The sequence below is a fragment of the Chamaea fasciata genome, unplaced genomic scaffold (assembly GCF_029207755.1).
Source record: "Chamaea fasciata isolate MVZ Bird 193981 ecotype frontalis unplaced genomic scaffold, bChaFas1.0.hap1 SCAF_10, whole genome shotgun sequence".
NCBI lineage: Eukaryota > Metazoa > Chordata > Aves > Passeriformes > Sylviidae > Chamaea > Chamaea fasciata.
This window is the reverse complement of record NW_027094095.1, coordinates 4,713,411-4,733,932: the sequence shown is the minus strand read 5'-3', so window position 1 is coordinate 4,733,932 and position 20,522 is coordinate 4,713,411. Positions and strand designations below refer to the sequence as shown.

General features: G+C 42.7%; 1 protein-coding gene across 2 annotated transcripts in view; it reads right to left on the bottom strand.

Moving 5' to 3' along the window:
* ACBD6 (acyl-CoA binding domain containing 6) overlaps positions 1-20,522 on the bottom strand; it is an 84,725-nt gene that overhangs the window by 28,546 nt on the left and 35,657 nt on the right. For both annotated transcript variants that reach the window (XM_066192134.1, XM_066192135.1), the window contains exon 6: positions 14,328-14,417. In XM_066192134.1, the coding sequence (XP_066048231.1) occupies positions 14,328-14,417 (90 nt within the window). The remainder of the gene's footprint in view (positions 1-14,327; positions 14,418-20,522) is intronic.

The following is a 20,522-nucleotide window of genomic DNA, read 5'->3' as shown; positions in this document are numbered from 1 at the left end:
AGCATCATCCATCCAGAAATGAGTGCACCTGTCTGCTTGAGTCAGAACCAATTTTGCAGCTGGGTGACTGTGTTTTTAAACCACCCTTATCCCAGAAGGAAATATTTCCTGCATGGAGTACAGCTGTGATACATTCCTATGCAAATGAAGCAATTTTCTCTTTTTCTCTATGAAGAGTCTCCCATTTCTTCTCCATCACTGATTCGTCCTCCCAATGGACTTGGTAAAATGCAGCACTTGCAGGGTTTTTTTAACTGCTCCCAGCAAGAGACATACTCAGCCCTAGGACACAAGCCAGTAAAAGTCCCATTGACTTAAGCAAGGAATTCACGTGTCTATCCTTTGCCAGAAGTCCTCACTAATGACACCTTCCCATCCTTTAAATCCTCAGGAAGACTCCTTCTGCCATGACCCTCTGTGTCACCGCTGTCTGGCATCGCTTGGGGAAGCCATGAGCCAAGAATACCATTTTTCTGCTGATCTCTGTTTTGTTCTCTGACTTCCATTCACTCAGCCTTTCCATTTGCACTACCTGTGGCAATGCATCTGATGCCAAGATGATCTCTTTGGGACAGGAATGGTCTTTGCTCTTGCTTAATGCCTTGACTTATAATTTAAATGGGCACAAGAGGAACACTTGAACTGACAGGCAAAAAAAAAAAAAAAAAATGATTTAAACCATGTCTAAATGACTAGTTTATATAATCTTCCATTTTTGACTCCATACACATTTATAACCTTTACATTGTGGTTTATCCCAACTGACTGGGCTTAGCCAGTTGTTTCTTTCCAGCTGACGAGAGCAAACTGACCACATGCACACTCGACTTTTCCAACTGAGAAGTAAAATGAATGATTTAAAGTCACCACAGCTCTGAGTTCTCCTGCTGCTGTGAAAGATCCAGATCAAAAATGCCTCCAAGGTTTAAATTAACCTCTTTTGCTCTGCAATTAGCACTAGAAGTAAGGGTGTATGTGATCACTTCCCATCATCCAAAAACAAGCCCTTGGTCATTAAGCTGTGAAAAATGGATCATTTGCAATTGCTGAGCCGTAACTTTACAAACCTGTTCTGAGTCTGACCACTGGAATTCAAAGTGTAATGTTCAATTTCATACCACTTCAGAAGCCAAATTACCATGTAATCTGTGAGCACTGCTTGAAAATATCACCACAATAGCAGCAGGAATAGGATGTCACAGAAAAGGGAGAAAAGGGAACCAGGCAGCTTTGGCAGATCTGGCTTCTGACTCAGATTTCATCTGCACAGTCCAAACGTGATTAAAACTTGAGTTACAGAAAAAAAAAAAAAAAAAAAAAAAAAAAAAAAAAGAGTAAATTGAGATTTCCTGAACACAGGTAACCTGGCCTCTGGCTGAGTCCCAGCACATATGTCAAAGTTTCTTTGTAGCACATTCCAGCCTATTGCTTTCTGAAATACTCTGCTTGTCTTCCTTCTGTGTTAGATAAAATCAACCAGTCCAAAAGCCTTCTCTCCTGTTCTGTTCATTAATCCCTACCTGGATCTGAGAGCTGTGCTGAAAGAGAGACTTTCTCATCCAGTCACCAAGCCAGGGAAGGAAAATGCCCACAGTCTGAGATGGGGCTTTCCTTCTCTTCCAGCACCTCACACCCACACAAAGCTCATCACTAACCGTGCTCAGCCTTGCTGCCAGCAGCAGGGAAATGCAGGGTGTGCTCCACCAGACCTCCAACCCAGCCCTGGACAAGAGTAATCTTTAACTTTATTCCCATTCTTTTCCCCTGCCTCACAGAAATACTACTGGATATACAGTAAAGGCAGGAAATATCACAGCGAGGGGGAAAAAAAATCAATTAAAAGAAATTTGCAAACCATTGCGTTAGAGCATTTCGTTTAAAGCGGCCACTTTTTATCTGCAGGGCAAGTTAATTGCAGTACTATCGGGGCAGTAACATTGTGCATCACAGAAGGTGACAAAATTTTTAAGGGTATTTATTGTGAGGATACTAAATTCAGGACTGTACCCCACAAATTAATTTACAAGGGTGGCAGAAGTCAGCTGGCTAGAGCTGCTATTGCTAATAGCTAGAAAAGACCCACTTAATCACTTTGCATTTTTATTTGCAGAAGATAAAGAAACATTTCTTTCACTAATAGTTTCATGCTTGTTTCATCTCATTTTATCCGGACTGCAGGATCTGTTTAATTTCATTTCAACAGTTTTCTAAGGTTCTTAAAAGTACCATATTTTTATAATCTTGTTATATCCATGAGATAAAAAACGATTATTTGCCCCACCATTTCCCAAATGGGAAACCACGACAGAAAGAAATCAAGTGACTTGTTCAAGGTCACGCTGGGATTCTGTAGCAAAACTGGGGAATTAGAAACTTGACTCTGAAAAGAGCCATAAGGAGAATTTCTTCACTGAATCCACAGATATTCTACAGATCTTGGCATCTACTGCTATGTTTTTAATAACATATATAACTGTGGAAACCCAGCACTTAATGGACAGATCTTGTTATTTCTTTCAGATGGAAAAAAAAAAAAAGTAAATTCTCTCACCTGCATCACAGGTGTGGCTCTATGAAGAGGAAAAAATGGTTACGTTCATATTTTAATTTATTTTCCTCCTAAACCTTAGCAGAGCCATAACTCCAGCTAAAGTGCTATACTGAAGTTCTGTATATTCAAGATGTGTTGCTCACCAGATTTTGTTGTTAAGTCATGAATTGTCCAGTACTTGAAATTTTCTGTTAGTTTTATATATATATATATATATATATATATATATATATATATATATACACACATATATATATACATATATATATTTATACACATATATACATATATATATTTCTATATATACACACACATATATATACACTGAACAGCTGCCTTGTTCACTGCATTCTGTCCACACAAAGCAAATGTCCTGCAGTGGAAAACAAGAGGCGTTTCCCACAGACAGTTTAAAAAGGGTGTGAGGGTACAGAAGTACCATTTATACACCCAGAAAAACCAACAGTTGCTCACCACATTAAAACCTGACACCTGACCAGCCAAGGCTTTGGCCCTACACCTGACCTGTGGAGCCAGAGATCTTCTAAATATTTCTGGCAAGCTGGACATGAACAGTTGCTTTAGACTCATGCAGTGTTAATGGGAGGAGCAGGTGTGTCAAACTAAGTCCCTGGCTGCATCCAAGCTGCGGTTTCCATCTCTCTTCCAAGCTGTGTTGAAGTGCATTGGCAGAACAACATCCATCTGGGATGTATCGAGTGCTGACCACAGCAGTATTTGTCCTCTGCAAAGAGGATACGAGCAGAACATTCCAATCTGCATAAACATCGCATTAATAACGGTCTAGGTGAAGATTGCATTTTAATTCTGAACTTCAGCCCAAGGACCTGCTTGTTTCAAAGTTCAGAGAAGCTTCTTCAGTTGCTGGTGTTGAGGAGTATTTCAGTGCCCACTGCCAGGGAAGGCTGTGTGCACAGTGCAAGGCCACAGAACCCCAGGCTAGGACCTCGGGCTTCCTCTCTGGTTTAGGGGTTCAGGCAACACCCAAACTCATGCTGTGCTTGGGCAAGGGCTTGGCAAACCAGCCATCCTTAGCACATGCAAACCCCTTGAAACAGAACATTTTGGACGTCACAGCAGACACTGGATGCTTTTCTGAAGAACAGGCAACACCACATTTGCCTTTGCTGTTTCCTCTCACACCACAAACCCACCTTAATGATTATTTACACTTTCCTCTTCCAACCTTCCTCTCTCCTCCTATGTAAACATGCTATAAATACAGACTTGGCATAAAGCCCACCCATCCGTGGTTCAGCTTCCCCTGATCCTAAAGGTCTTTTTCTGGACAAGTTGTGATTTAGCTCCAAGTTCCTCTAAGCCTGAGCAACTTCTTCCAGCCTCCATCAACACTAATGTGACACTTGCCCTTGTGCTACTGATGAGACACTTGCACCGTGAGAAACCAAATTTCAGCATGACCATGTGGGACTTCTGTACGGACATCCTTCTCCTAAGGGTCCCATGAGTCCTTCAAGAGTTGTTTGGGGTTTTGGAGGGAACACTGGCAAAAGTCACCCTCCACTGTACATGCCATGGGACTTTGCCCTGAACAAGACCAAGACCTCTGGCCAGTGTCAGATAATCCGTCACTATAAGCTACTTGCATCCAAGCCAGATATTTATTGCTATTGATCTGCCTGGTCCCAGCGAAAGACTTTTGTTCTCCCAACCCAGGACTTTGACCTCAATTAAGTTATGAATTTCAATCCGATAGACTGCTCCACTTACCCTGCTGCTCTCCCTGACTGGATTAATTAGAATTAGCTAGGCTGGGAGTCACCCCGAGCGCCTCATGGATCATGTTATTTTAATAATAAATAAAGAGACAGCAGCAGCATACAAGGAAGGATTTTGAAAGATTGTTCATCCAAGAGCATCATTCAAGACCTGCCAATACTAATTTCTCTGAGTTTGATTACCTCATTTACTTCTTTTTATTTCTATTCATTAATTGAGTTTTATCCCCCATTACTTCAGCTCCCCAAATGTGCCCTTCCTATAAAGAAACCAGACACACGCTTTGCTGTTACAAAGTTTTATTACTGCAGCTCATCAAAAGTATAGTTAGCAGGAATGGAATAGTCATTAAGCATTTAATAATCTAATAGTGCTGAAAAAATATATATATAATAGGGGAGGGGGAAGGGAGGGAGAGGGACAAGACAGGCCTGTCTGTTGCCATAAAGTGTGCACTGAGAGCTGGCTGGTGGACAAAACCAAGAGGGTAACATCCAACACTGGAGAGAATGCATATATCCATCAGGATATTTTCTGACAGCACAATAATGCCTTTGGAACAAGCCTAAAACTGGTTGAATACCAAAGGAATTTGATTGGCAAGGGGAAGTTTCCAAACTAGTGGGCTGGGGCCTGATAGCTGCATTATCCTTATTATTTCCCTTTCCCTATAAAAGCAATTCCACAGCCGAGGATGTGGGGCTGCCCAGGCCTGCACTGAAATGGATTGTCTTGAGCAGCCATGTCACAGCCACACTCTGGAGTTACTGACCCGTAAACAAACATTTGTCACGCTCATTTTAATGTTTAATTGGCTGGAACAGCAGAAACGGATTTAGACGATGGAAGTTCAACAGTTCTTCCAATGCTGGTACCCAGCCTGCAGACAGGCATCTCCTAACCTGAGAATGAACACCACACATAGCCTCAACACACCTTCCTGGAAGTTCAGGCCTTTGTTTTATAACAAGCTTCTATTCCAGCCAAGCTGAGCACTGTTAAAAAGGGAGGGAAGACTCATTGCAACACGGAATGTCTAAGGTGGGACAGCCCATTGGTGTGTTAGATAAACTAGAAAATTACTCCAAAATAGCATTTACTTGTTTTGCTACAAAAGGGAGCAACTGAGTAGTTTTTCTGTGACAGGCAGGGAGAGGAAAGCACCAGCCTTTGCTACCCACCAAGACTTCTGCTATCCCACAGGAGAGGGGATGCCTGTTCACATGGATTTCCACAAGCCTTGACACACCCTCTTCACCAAAGACTATTAAATGATGCTGACTTAGAGCAAGAAGGAAGGCCTTTGCCTGAGAAGTGATTACAAAATTAGAGATTGAATAGGAGTAAACAACCAGCTTGCACAATTGTTGGTGAGAGCTGGAGCCTTTGTGGGATCTGTGCAAGGGCTGGGGTTGTTCAGCCCACAGAAGGGACCAGGGGAAGCAGGCTGGGAGTGAATCATCCAAGTCCTTTAAACTAAAAGCTGCCTATAAAATGCTACAAAAGGACCTCAAGGTGACTGGGTAAAAAGCCTGCAGACGAAATTCAGCTCTAATAAACACCAAGTAATGCACATGTGGAAAAACAATCTTCAGTCTAAATCCAGAGCAAGCTAGCTATTACTACCACTGTGGAGACAGATCATGAGTTATTACAGACAGCTCTATAACACCAGCTCAATATTCAACAGTAGTTAATAAAAAACAAACAAGGAGGCATTGGGGGAAAAAAAAAAAGGAAATAGGAAAACATCACTATATTGCTTCATTATATCTCATAGTGCACTTACAGCTTGGGCACTGGGAGAAGTGCTGCTCCTTTCACCTGAAAGCACTAAAGAAGAACTAGAAATGACCCAAAGAATGACAAGTGGCAAAGTTACTGAGCAGCTTCTGAATGGGGAAGGATTAAACAGATAAAACTCCTCAGTCTGAAAAAGAAGTGATCAAGGGGAATCAAGGAGGACAACAGAGTCAAAAGCAGGACAGAGGAGGTAACTGGGGGAACAATTACTGTTTCTCATCACACAGGAAAGATGGGCTCTTACATGAAATGATCATGGCAAGTGCAAAGCATATGCACAGATAAACTACAGGACTCCCAGTAGCAGAAAGTTTGGGAATCAAAAGAGGGATGAAAGAAATTTATCAAAGAAAAATCCAGAAGTGCAAAGATAGTAACAGTGGTTCAGGAAGCCTCCAAGCCATGGATTCTGGGAAAGTATATGAAATTATCACTGTTTGCTTACCCTACTCTGTCTCCTAAGCATTCACTCTTCCCTGTCACCAGAGACACAACTCTGAGCTAGAAAGTCTCCTGCACTGACACTGTCCTCATAGATGCAAAAGTACCATGTATAAGGTGAGAAACAGGAATCTACTAAATTAGCTTTGCCATTTTCAGTGCTGTTCTGCCACTTACATGGAGCTAAAATAATGAAAAGCCTCACTTAAAATCTAACCAAAATATGCCTAAAGAGTTACTGCCCTAACATCTAAAGCATTAGAACAATCTTATTTAGCAAAACTTAACAAAAATACTTTGTACTGAAGACTGTAAATTTGAGATGCCCCAATGATTTACCTAGACCTGTTCATTTTGGGTTTTTGGGGGTTGGATTTTTGTTCTGTGTGGGTTTGTTTGGTTTTGGTTTTTAGAGCAAACTGGAAGAACTGCAGACAATAGATGAATACAAAATCCCATTTGAAAGTAATTGAGGCTTTTGTCAAATTGGGAAGTCCTCAGGAAGAAGGTGAGTGGCAGAACTTCTTCAAAACAGGGAAAGCTTTCCAAGAGGCTGATAGCAAAAGATGTTCTAGGAACCATCTCTCCTGAGCAAAGAGTAGCTGATGGCTTCGTGGTTCCTCCGGCAGGGATGGGTGATGCCAAAGCCATAGGAAATGAAGCGAGGCTGGAGAGCATGCCGAGGGTGATTAGGGACCATTCCTAGGGTGATTAGAGACCATTCCTAGGGTGATGTGTTCACTTGAAGAACCAGCTTGGCTGTCAGTGGCATCCTGTCTGTGCAGTTAACCAAACACCTTAATGAGGGGCTAAAGCACTTCCAAAGACCTCAGGAATCACAGGTGTTTTAACACATGCTGATTTCAAAGATGAGCCTGGGACCATCCCATGTCCTCGCAGGGAGGCATTCGCGGTAAGGCCCTTTCCTGCCTCTGCAGGGACACATGGAGACAGTGGGGAGCAAGATACCTGTTTCTCCTCCACGGTGCCACCTGCACTGACCTCAAAGCTCACTGCTGCTGCTGGCCTCTCTGTCTGCTGTGAGCACTGACAGGGAGTGTACCACAAAAGAGCTGTGGTGTCAGGCATGGAATCAAGCACAGGGCTCCCTGAGCTAAAACTGTGTGCCTTCTGCCGGACTGCATTCCTGCCCCAGCACTGGCCGTGGGAAGTGCCTCCCTCTGCCCAGCACAGCCCTCAGTACAAGGTGATGCCCACAAGCCACTAAAATGTGCTGCTGTCCTTGGTCCCGGCTTTTTAAACCACCACTTTTGATTACCCCGAAAGCAGCTTTAGACTTTGAGGGCAAAGCAGCAGAGACCACTGCGAGTTTTTTCAGGACCAGCACTTGGATTTCACTTTTCAAACACTGGTTTTGCAGGACACAGGAGCCTGCAGCAGCTCCTAGCTGGTGAGCTGCTTTGCAGGCAGTGCTGCACATGGGCTGCCTGCTCAAAGGTGCCAGCTGCTCTGCTGCATCAGCCATGAAGCAAAGACTCATCTGTCTACAGGGAGCAGAAGAAACAAAGACTGGACATATCAAGCTGGAAGATAGGAAGAAACAATGCTAAAAAGCCCAGCCTGGACAAGCAGAAGGAAACATCTCATCATCTCTACAACTCATGGTTGGTGTTGATGAGGCCTGAGGTGGCTTCAGAAGCTAAGGAGCAAACCAGGGATAAATCTCTGCCTTTCCCAGCATATATTTAGAGTGCAAATATCTTGCAAATGTTTCTGCTGAAAGGGACTTTTCTCCCAGTAGGTAAAAACAGCATCTGCTGAGTGGTGACCATTTAACATTCAACCTGCTGCCAATCTACATTCCACAGAGAGACCCGCAGGAGAGACATGGAGCTGTGCCACTTGTAATAACTGTGTGACTGGCACCATGTCAATGCTTTAATGTAGAATGCTACCCTCTGTCACTAAGCAGATCTCTCCTTTCTTTTGGCTAATGGCTTTCACACCCACTGGCAGCAGTGTCAGGACTGAAAGGGTACGAGGCTGCAGAGTCTTCAGACCTGCTTGACAAAACTGACCAGGGAAATTCTGAGACAGGGGTGGGGGGTGGTTAAGGGAAGAAGGACACTACTGTGGTTAATAAATCTGCTCTCATTGCTTTGCTTTTCATCTCCGTTTAGTGTCCCCATGCGTTTGCCAAAGTAGCTCCCTCCCACAGCAGTGGTCACTTCAGCAGTACCTGTGACATCCTTTGCTTGCTGTGAGCGTACCCATGCCAAAGCCTCTGCTGCAGTATCAGCTCCAGGACAGAGCCCCTCCCGGCTTTATGAGCCAGGCTTTTAGTATATTTAGGGAGAAATTGATCCCAGGGACACTAACTGCAAGGGCAGGAGGCTGTTCTGTTCCTATTTAATCTCAGCCAGGTTTAGAGAATGGCCATAACAGCAGAGGACTTTGGCAGCTGGCACTCTACCCACAAGTGTGTTTGCATCCCCCATCTCACTGGGGAGGGGGAAAGATGTGTAGATGGAGCCTGTGATCCTTGGTCACAACAGCCAAAACATCCACATCAATTTCTCCATCTCCCTACAGGCACAGGATCATGAAGGCATCACTAATGTACGGTGCAGGAGGCAGGGAAGGGATGCACATTTGCTGAGACCGGCTTAATTTTAAATATCTACATGCCTCCAACACAAGACCCTTGCTGTGAAATCCAAACGAAGAAGGCTGAAAAGAAAAAAAAAGCAGGCATGCAAGTAGGCCTGACTATTCCTTGCTTCTTTTTAGCCTATACAGACAAAAGCCTTTTAAGGGTCAGGCAGGAAAAGAGAAAACCCACACCAACACACAAAACCAACAGACCACCAATCTCAGCAATCTTCGACATATCCGTGATTTCTACTTAATTTTTTAGCTAATGGTGGAAATTAGTCTTTGGATAGTTGATAAAAATCAACCTGTCTCTGCTGGGTTAGTACCGTGATCTGTGGCCCAGCAACTACTTCTAGTACAATTGATTTTCCTTTTTGGCAACCAATAGGTCAGTCAATAATAATGTTGTTTGAAAAGGATTGAGTCATGAGGGAAATGAACCCTCCCTGCCATTTATTATGTTTGTATTGTCTTCATTTGAAAAGGTTTTTTTCTTTTTTTTTTTATCCCCAGTCAGTGAAGGTATTACAAGGGGATGGCTGCTCCATGTTCCACGTCTCCAGGAACACTCAGATCATCAGTGTTAGGATGCAAATAGAGGAGGGAAGTTGGGAACTGGGAGAAAGAAAGCCTGAAGAGGTAACCATGCTCCTCGTGTTACTCTAAGTGTCTTAAAAATAATAGTTTTAAAAAAAGTGAAAAAACCCCAATCTAACTCAAAATATGCTGACAAGCATCACCTCAGTGCATAAATATGACTGAGCAGCCTTGTGTGATTTGGTACAAGATACAAATCCAGCACTGCTACCAAAAATCAACCAATGCTCTCTGCAGACAGCACAGACACCAGATGCTTTTCACTGAAATTACAACTATATAGGAATGAATAAAATTAACCCCACATATACTAGGAACAGATTTCTTAACCTGATGATTTTGTCTCAACTTTCCTTCTCAAACATCTGAAGGGTTCATGACTGAGAACTTGCCGACCAGTGGTTTAAAGTCTTAGTGCACTGATCTGCACTTTACCAGGAAAGTGAAGAGTCAGGAAATAAAAACTAAAGATCAGGTACAGCTTTTTTCATCCTTTTAGTCATAATTACAGAAAAATTTCAACACATAATGTTATTACCATAACATTGATAATTGCACAATGATGCAGTTTCAAAATCATAAAATACTTAGATATGGTTTAAATTCACCTGCTCCGCCTCATAGATACATACACAGCCCTTAATTATCCTGTGTGTCAAGTGATACAGTTCCCTTTACAACTCACACTATTTATGTTAAGACTTGCTCACATGGCCAGATAGGCTTGAAAAGCTTTACCAGAGTAAGCTGAGCTGCTTAGCACCACTCTCAGATAGTTCCTCATACATTCCCAAGGGTATGCCATGAACACATGGTTTACTATTTCGGAGTTTGGAGTACCCACAAATGAAACAAAATGCAGACACACAAAGTCCAGCAGAAAAGTCTATGGTTTATGTCCCCCAAATACACTGAAAGAGCTCCTCTGAAAGCTGCTTGAGCAGCACATCACATCCAGACGGTGCTCTCCCCATAGAGGAAAGGGCTTTTCCTTTGTTGCTCATCCTCTGCAAGGAAAATTTGTGTCTTCTTATGCTTTAAAGCTAGAAATGGATATTATAATCATGTTGCTGAGCTCCTTCATAACTCCACTGTGTTATGCTTAAAATCTTCTACCTTAACATTATGTTACTGACTATTATCTTGCTGGTTTAGGCAAACAGCTCCAGTGAAGGAGGCTGTTCTCAGGCTGAGCCCCAAGCTCTGGGTTTTTCTAGCAGAGCTCCGAAGTACCATCCCACCACCCACTTTGACATGGCCCCTGGCACTGGAGATTTAGGTAATTCAATTACACAAATGCCCCTTCTCAACAAAGCAGAGCAGCCTGTTGCCTTTCTGTAGCCCCTCGCCCATGGCAATTGTTTACCACCTCTTTTCAAACGTGCTATTAGAGCTAATTATGAACAAGCAGAGAATTCAGTGGCTGCAGCTTTTCAGTGACATAAGTGAACCGCCCTTTGGAAACTGCAGCACCACTGCTGAAACAAAAAGCACAGGCACTGGGTCACCGCAGTCCAGGGCCATGGGGTTATTCCCAGAATTAAAGCGGGTTGGAGCATGCTACAAGAATGAGCAGAGACAGTCTCAGAGACCTCTCCTCCTGCTCCTAAAGGTGTCTGTTTATCAGCACAGAGCAATAAGTTGACTCTTGCAGACCCTCTTGATCCAGAGACTGCAGTAGTTTGACAATAGATAGTATAAAGATAACTAAAATAAAGCAGCAAAAAGGTATGAAGGCACGTGTACAGGCACAGGGAACTGGTAAGATTTGCTCCAGGTCACCCTGCAGAGCACCACTGTCACTGCCTGCTTAGGGCAGCTAAATCCTTTAGCACACTGCAAAAGAGCCAAGATGGAAGAACATTTATTAAAAAGGTAATGGAAGAGAGCATAAATCTGTCGTGCTGTTTGACTAACTTTTTAGAAGCGTACTAAAACATCGGCAATTAAAAAAAAAATTGGTCTGTAACATTCCTCTCCTTCACTACCTGCTCATAACCCTCATAATCCCTAATTTATCCTTTATCTCTCATGCTGCCTGCATGAAGGTGCTGCTGCAAAATTGAACAAGACAGAAGAATTCCTGAAGAGCTGGAGAGGCAGGTGGGATTGCAGAGGCTGCTTGGGCAGAGGTGTGAAGGAAACCTCTGCTGGGGTCACATCACTCTGGAAAAACAGCACCACCCATTCACCAGATAACCCCTGACACTGAACCCACTCTTCTTTACAGCTTACACATTAACTGATAGTGCCTTTGGTAATGTATTATAGCATGTGCTGCAGTGTTTACAGCCTGTTAGGAAACCAGAGTTTCTCCCTTTCCCTTTTTCTTCTGGTTGCTCTTAAAATTTCTCCTGCTTTTGCTTTGGCTGTGAATTCTTCTGGGGTAAAGGTCAAAATTAAAAAAACCCCCAAAAACCCCAAACCAAAAAAAAAAACAACAAAAAAAACCCCCACCAAATCAAACCAACCAAACAAAAAAAAAAACCCCAAAAAACCAAAACTGAACGAAAACAAAAAACCAAACCAAACCAAGCCAAACAAACCCCACCAAAACATAAAAGCCAAAAAAACCCCACCCCCCCCCAAAAAAACCCAACAAAAAAACCAAGCAAAAAACTGAAGAGAGAAATAAACATTAAGTCACAAAGTGTTGAAATGTTATTGCAATTTATATATGGCTGAGAGTAAAAATGTGTCTGCTTTCTCTGGGAACACACCTACGTGCAAATAGAGACCTTTATAAAAAATTCTCCTTTATTACCTTGGTGGGGAAAAACATATCAAAGATTGATTTTTCTTTTTATGACTATTATTAACCTTTTGTTACTGGCCAAAAATAATCTGGTTAGAAAATGTGCAATGCATCAAAAAGAAAAGAGAAGAATTTAACAGAAAATTAATACTCAGGGAAAAAAAAAAAGATGATTCTCTCTTCTGCTTTTTCTTTTAAGAGCCAGACTTTACCTCCAAAGGAATGAGACAAGTGTCAAAGAGAAGAGATGTTACAGAGAGAAGCAAGAACCATCTCCCAGGCTGCCAGGGCAAAGGGAATGGGCAGGTGCCTGCTTCCACTCCATCCCAATTTCAATGCAAAGCTGTTCCTGTCTGCATGCAACACCACTCACTAGCTCTAACTGAAAGGAGAATGGACAGGATGTGCAAAGCCCCCCATTTGCCCTGGCTTCACTCTACCCCTCTTCTACGTAAGGAAAAACTCCTTTTAAATCCATTACAACTGAAACCCTGGAGACCTAAGCACAGACATACACCTCTCACCAGCCATGGCAGAGCTGTGCTTCCTCATACCCATCCCACCAGAAATTCTGCCCAGGAAAGGGCAAGACAGACTTTCTTACAACAATTTGATTTGTGTGTAAATAGCAACACAGCTATCTGCAGTCTGTGAACACCACAGCTCTGCCCACAAGCCTTCAGACTGCAGCTCTACTTCACACCCACATCTTACAAATTCCCAAAGCATTTACTGAAGGCTGCTCAGATCTCACCAGTAAGAGCTCAAAGATCCATCAGCAAGGGTGTATCTCTGTCCAAACTGGGAAAGGAGAGCAAAACCAACAAGTGCCATGATGGTAAAGAGTAGTCAGTCATAATCTGACAGAAATATGTTGGACAATTATTTCTGAATATGATCACATTTACACAGGCCGGCCCTTAATTTCAACAAGCTGACAGACCTGGGAGTGTTCACTCAGGAGCACCAGGCTGGTTGGCTGGAAGAAACCATTTGCAAAGTGGTTGCTGAACCAGTTTAGGTCAAAACCTGGTCTATTCAGATACCCTAAAACTGGTGCTAGCTAAGCTCAGACATGTGGGCTGCAAACCTCAGTGGCTCAAAATTCTGATATTTTTCCCAGGTTAACTTTTTTGGAGGTTCTTATAAGAGAATCCCAGAATGGTTTGGGTTAAAAAGGACATTAGAGATCATCTAGTTGCAAACCCCTGCTATGGGCAGCAACGCCTTCCATTAGATCAGGCTCCTCCAAGCTCTGTCCAACCTGGCCTTGAATTCTTCCAGGGATGGATGGGGCAGCCACAGCTTCTCTGGGCAACCTGTGCCAGTGCCTCACCACCCTCACAGGGAAGAAATTTTTTCCTAATATCTAATTTAAACCTACTCTCTTTCAGATTGAGTAGTTCCCTCTTGTCCTGTCACTACATGATCTTGTAAACAGTCTCTCTTCTGTCTTTCTTGTAGGTACTGGAAGGCTGCAATCGGGTCACCCTGAAGCCTTCTCTTTTCCAAGCTGAACAATTCTAATTCTCTCAGCCCCATAGGAGAGGTGCTCCATCCCTCTAATCAACTTTGTGGCCTCCTCTGGACTTGCTCCAACAGGTCCCTGTCCTTCCTGTGCTGGGGGCCCAGAGATGAATAAAGCACTGCAGGTGGGGTCTCACCAGAACAGAGCAGCTTTTCTGTGATAAATACCCTGAGAGAACTTGCTGTGGAGCTTTGGAAGCATTCAGTGTCATGGAAACATTTGGTCAGGAGGCTGTGTAACACATCAATCCAATTCCCCTCTGTGCTCCCTCTTACCTGGATGTTCACATCAGCAGCGTTCTCTAACAGGACTGAAACCAGCTCCTTGTGTCCTCTGTCACACGCCCAGTGGAGCAGAGCCCGGCCCTGAAACAGCCAGGAGAAAATTAACAAAGCCAAGCAAAAAAAAAAAAAAATCCCCCAAAAAACCCCCATGGAAAATCAGTCTTGCTATTAAGTAATAAGCACCAATACTAAAATTAACAGAGACATTTTAAAAAACTAAAATAATATTAGTATGCCACTTACAGGTGATTTGGACTTAAACAATAATGCTAGAAATGTCAAATGTGACACAGACTTCAATTTTTCATTAATTTAGCACCAAACCCACAAGCCAGCAAAAAATTTAGAGGGGAAAACCAGCAAGGTATGAAATGCAGGAGCCAGGACATTATTTGTTCTCCTCTATAGATTTAGGATTTTGGCACCTCAGACTTTTCTGGGAGCAATGACTTAAACAGCAAGGGCAGGATGTTCAGTGCTGTCTAAGTCACCTGGATGCCAAGTCCCTAAAAACTCATTGCTCTGTCAGGTTTGAAACAACCCATGGGTCCTGCCTCTGCTGGAAGAGAAGACTAAAACTTGGTGCCTGGGCAGGCTGCATCCATACCTCCAGCTCCTCCCAAACCTGCACAGTTTTCTTCCCATCCCCTTTCCACAGGTGTCTGCCACCATGGAATAGGATGCAATGAAAGTTCAGATCTTCCTGCATGCCCAAGGGCATGGGAAGTAGCTTAGGATCCCTGAGAAAGGGAACTCAAAGTAGTTTTGACATAGCAAACAAAGAAGAAAACCTTCTAGGCACACTTAGCGAATCAGCCTTAATGTCCTATCAGTCTCTCCTGGTTTAGGACAGCACACAGCACAGTAGTAGGGGATTTCTTGGAAATCCCTGCAGATGACCAGGAATCAGCTCCCTCCAAGCTGTGACACCATCAGACTGACCTGTGTTTTTCAATATGCCACAGAAAACCGTCACAGACCCTCACAGAAGAAATCATTTAAATTAGCCCATGCCTGGTTATAAATCTCTTGACAAAGCAGTGGGGAACAAGGTGAGCAACTCATTTATCTGCTAATGGGAACTGTGAGCCAAATTTCCTGGCCACGGTGCCAGAAAGCAGGAGGGCAGAAGACACCTGTCACCAAAGCTCACACTGCTTCTGCTGGATATTCCTGGGCAGGGCAGCAGAGGTAGAGCACGATTTTAAGTCAGGAAATTCATACTTTTTGACCCAGGGACTAATTAATTTTTGTAACATGTAATTTTAATGTTACACTAATTAACCTTGCATTAGAATGAATTTTCTGACAATGACTTTCTATGGAAGCACTGATGACATCCACAGGCCATTTAATGATTCATATTCTTGCACTCAACTCCCCTATCAAAGTCTACGAGGGGGAAAGAGTACAACTTAAAACAATTGGTGAATATGGAGGGATCTCTAATTCATGTTTAGCATCCTTAACCCATCTCTGGACTGGTAATTACTTAAGACTTAGGATTTTAATTGGACAAATTTCAACTTTTTTCAAGCCACAGATGTTTATCTCAAAAGGAAGAGGCACATCTGCAATATGTACAATAGCAATAAATACTCCAACAGATGATTTCAGTGACTTGACATATGCGTAGAGGAATAATATTGCAATTATTCAAATGTATTTATTGTACAGTTACATGATAAAATAAAGGCACTTCTATCCTTTAGATCAAAATTCATGCTACAGATTAAGGGCTAAAATAAGTTGGTTTGCATTTGTCTCTGGACAAGAAGAACCTTATTTTCTTGGTGCTGAATTTGGCTGAGACCAATAAAGGAAAACCAACAGTTAATTGTGACAGCTCAGGGGTACCAGAGCACTGTGCAATTGGTCCTGCCCATGACACTGGCAGGCTGGTTCTGCTACACGTGGTGCCTTTTGAACAAGACAAAACCCTGAAGCCTGATCATCTGTAGTCATTAAAAATCTCCTTGTGCTATTTGCAGGAGTATGGATTTCAAGTCTTGGGCCAATTCCACTCTGGGTAATTACACTCTGCTTACCTATATATTTTCTCTGCAACTCTAAATGGATACAATATTTTCTAATTAGTGCCTTAAATGGCTCTGCATTGTAATTGTGCACTATTAAACAGCTGACACGTTCCACCCAGGAAATGTCTGCAGCATGTTACACCCTCGACACAGGGCGCAAGGGGCTTTGGAGACCTTCTGTGCAAGAGCACACCAGGAGATGTGGAAGGAAAAATACCTCCAGGAGAATCTCAACCTACTTATTGCATAACAAAAAGCATTACTACACATTTGGTATTTGAAATGGTTGCACTTGACGATCTTAGAGGTCTTTTTCAACCTTAATGGCTCTATAGAAACTAGTTAATACTCACAACTATTTGTAGAGCATCAGGCAAGTTAACAATGGTCAACAGCCCTAGCTAACATACTCAGGCAGCTATACAGCTACAAAATCCACTTGTTTCCCATGTCTTTCTTAAAATAAACCTTAGCGATAAGACAAGCTTAAACTGAATGCACTGTCCCAGTCTTTGAATAGTGGGGATATCACCTCTGCATGCTGAAAAACTCTTTAGTCTGCACAGCTGCTGCTTTATATCAGCGTATAGCACATGTTTGTATGTTTAAATAACGTGGCAGAAATCTTAAGGGCCACAGATTGAGCTTTCCCAAAACAATTCCCACATGACTATTTCATTAAGCAGTGAGAGACTCAAAGCAACATGAATAATTTCACGCAGGAAAGCGCTGCAGCACTGAGGTCTTGGCCAGAAGCAGTCAAACATCAAGGTACTCCCTCCCTGCAATTCAAACACAACAGTTGTTGCAGAAGTTACTTGAGAGGATGCAATTCCCCCCGCCTTTGAAGTATTTAATAATAAAAAAAAAAGCATAAAAATAGCCCCAGTGCACTAACCCTGCCTCTTAAATCTTCTGTGCTTTGCTTGGCTAACTGCTGCCAGCTTGGCCAGCTTCTGCAGCAGTTTCTCAAGCCAACAGCACATCAATTTTGCTCAGCTCCAAGTCACAGGGTGTTCACAAACAAAGCACAGGACAGGGATTTGTCTCCCATACACCGAGTTGGCAGACAAATGGATGGGAATGATTTTCACATCAATTAGCTCGAGCAGAGAAAGGGGAGAACAAAGCCAAACTGAACGGATGTGCTACAGTATAAAGCCACACTTCCAGGCATGATGTTTGCAGCTGTAATGGCTGGATAGCAATGAGCCACTCTAACTTGTGGCAAGTGTTCTATGAGCAGTAATTTAGAAAAGACAGATATCTACAGAATGGCTGCATCCCCCTGTGACAGCAGAAGCAGTGAATGGAAGGGTTGCTGTTACAATTACACAGGTAAACTTGACTGGGAAGTCAATATCTTTCAGAGCTCTGAAATGTTTGGTGAAGTTTTTCTAATGGGAGAAAGCCTATAAACCCAGAAGCATGTGACCCTTCTTCAAATCCATTTCCCCCCCTGTCCTTTCCTTGGCAAGCTGGCACCAGTTTGGCACTTGCTGTTTCAAAAGCACAAGGACTGGGGACTAAGTGAGCATCCTGTCAGATGCCTTTCAATAAAGTTGTGGCAAGGGCTTCAATACTGCACACAGGTAACGTGTTTGTTTACTGGGATTTATCCAACAATTAAAAAAAAATTAGCTAGCTCCAACCTCCACAGCCCTTGGCACAAATTACAAAAGCAACTCATCTCTGCCTTTGAGCAGCTCCTGGTTCATTAGAGGTTGAAGAAATACTATTCTCAAAAAGGCAGCAAGTGAGCCACACTCTCAGGATGTGCCTGGGGTGACTTCACAGCCACAGTCCATTTCTTATTCCATTAGTCCTGCTGACATACACAAGGAAAACAGGTTGCTTTAGTCTGTGCTACTTCTTATAAGTGAATGTAAGCGATTCTGTTGAACTCTGGGCAATTTAGGTACAGTAAATGGAAGCTTGTACATGATTACTGTCATTAGGTTCTTTGTTTAATTCTAAATTGAAGTTTATCATATCCAAACTGTTAGCAGGCATGCTGGCTTGAATGCTACACATGAAGAGCTTTACTTCTTGTGGGAAGGACACTTATGCTTTGGAAGTTTCTCAATGCATCTATCTAAACCCCAGAATCTTCTACTGCCCCTTCAGAAATCTTTTTGCTTCGACAAAGTTGGCTCATCCCCACTTTACATTTTTATTCTTGATTTTCTTTCTCCTTTCACTGATTTCTTCCAGGTTTGCACAAAATGGGGGGAGACAATCAGATGGAGTACTACCATATCACATAAAAATAAAATCTAAACACCCTACAACCCCAGCCAAGTCTTTATTGTCCAAGGAAAGGCTGAGCTGAGCATCTTTGCAGCTTAGCACAAACCTACTTGGCACTTCAGTAGATTTTGTTTCCTAAGAAGTTAACTCTTTGTATGTACTCTGCTGACATTTTTAAATTTATAGGCATTTAAATCAAAGGATTGATAGTGTGAATTATGTCCAGAAGCCAGGTGAGGCAGCTTTTGGATTTGGCAGGATGTATTTACACAGTAACACTAAAATTGTTAATAAAAATGACAAGATTATGCTTGTGTACACTTCATGAAAGGCTCAGTCTGGGCTATCTCTAGTCTAAAATGGGTTTTGAAACTTCAATCAGCCTGCATGACATTGGAAAATAAGTTACCTCCCAGACTGGGAAGGACACGTTTGGGTACCAAACAACACTGGCAGTGCTTTCAGTTCCATAACATATAATGAAACAACTGTTTCTTTCAAATTCTTCCTTTTGGTATGCTGATTTTTTTTTTGGTTTTTCGAGCATTTGTTGGGGTAAACCAAAATTGTTGAAGCTGTGAGAATTTCATCTATGGGAGAGTTTTATCCCAGTGGGAATCCTCTCACAAGTCCTTCACAGGCAGGCAGATGTTTTTGGCTCCTGCCTGTGCTGAAGCAACCCCATACTCTGCAACAGCCATCTGCTAATATCCATCAGTTAGAAATAGGACTTCTTTTACATCAGGGACTCATGGATAATTCCCAGAGGATGTAATCTGGTAGTTTTTCACACAGTTTAGATACTTCAGCTTCCACAAAATATTTTGATTTTTTTTGTTTAACTTGTATTTCTTTGGCTGAAAATAAGCACATTTGTTACTTGAACAGAAAGGAAAATGCAAGCTTCTGAATGCTGCTCACTACAAAAGAGCACCTTGCCAGTGGAAACAAAGCAATGCTAACATGCATTTATTGCAAGCATGTGATCCTAAAAATGAGCTTTTATTAATGAACAGACTCCAGCTGTATTTTCTGTGGGACTGCCCTGGACATCTCCTTCTGTAACCTGTGATCTGCAGAAGGAGGATGGAGCCCAGAAACGGCACTGGTGCAGCGACTGTGTGGCACATGACAGTTTCAGTTCATTGAATTTATGATGTGAAATTCCAACCTTGATTGTGAACACCCTCCCTCCTCTCCTCTGAAAATTAATTCACACGAATTCCTGATTAATAATAAAAGGCCCTGCCATCAGCATTCAGAGCCCCAGCCGGGGCTGTCATGGCTCAGAGGGCAGAAATCTGCTTAGAGCTACAGGAGAACCCAACTGAATTTGTGGCGTCTCAGTCTATGAATGTCTAAGCACTTCATCTGTTCACCAAAACACAACGTGCTGGAAGGAGCTGTGCTCAGGCTGAACCAGGGGCAGGGCTAGGTGGCAGTGTGCAAGCAGGGAAACCAAAGTGACAAATCTGGTACAGCCACAACTCCTGAAGAATCAACAGGAAACTGCCCCCACCAGGTGTTTACTCTTACCAAAAAAAAGGATGAAGCCAATTCACAGTTTTAGGCTGATTTTTCCAGGCGTTTCTGGCAATGTCTGTATTACCTCCTTGTTGGGAAATGGTGTTTTGAGTTTGATGAGCAGAGAAAGACTGGACAATGTAACTGTTTTTGTGAAACTGGAAAGCCAGTGTCACTCATTTCCCCTCCACCTGAGAACAATGAAAAGCTTGTGGCCCCTCAGAAATCTTCCCTCAACCTAAACAGACTTCATGGGTCAAAAAAGCTGTTTCCCTCACTTCCTACTTCTGTTTGACCACATTTCGTGCACAGAGTGGGGAAAGGGAGGTATTCAGAAGATCTTACTCTGCAAGTGGCTGCTGGTATTCCTGAA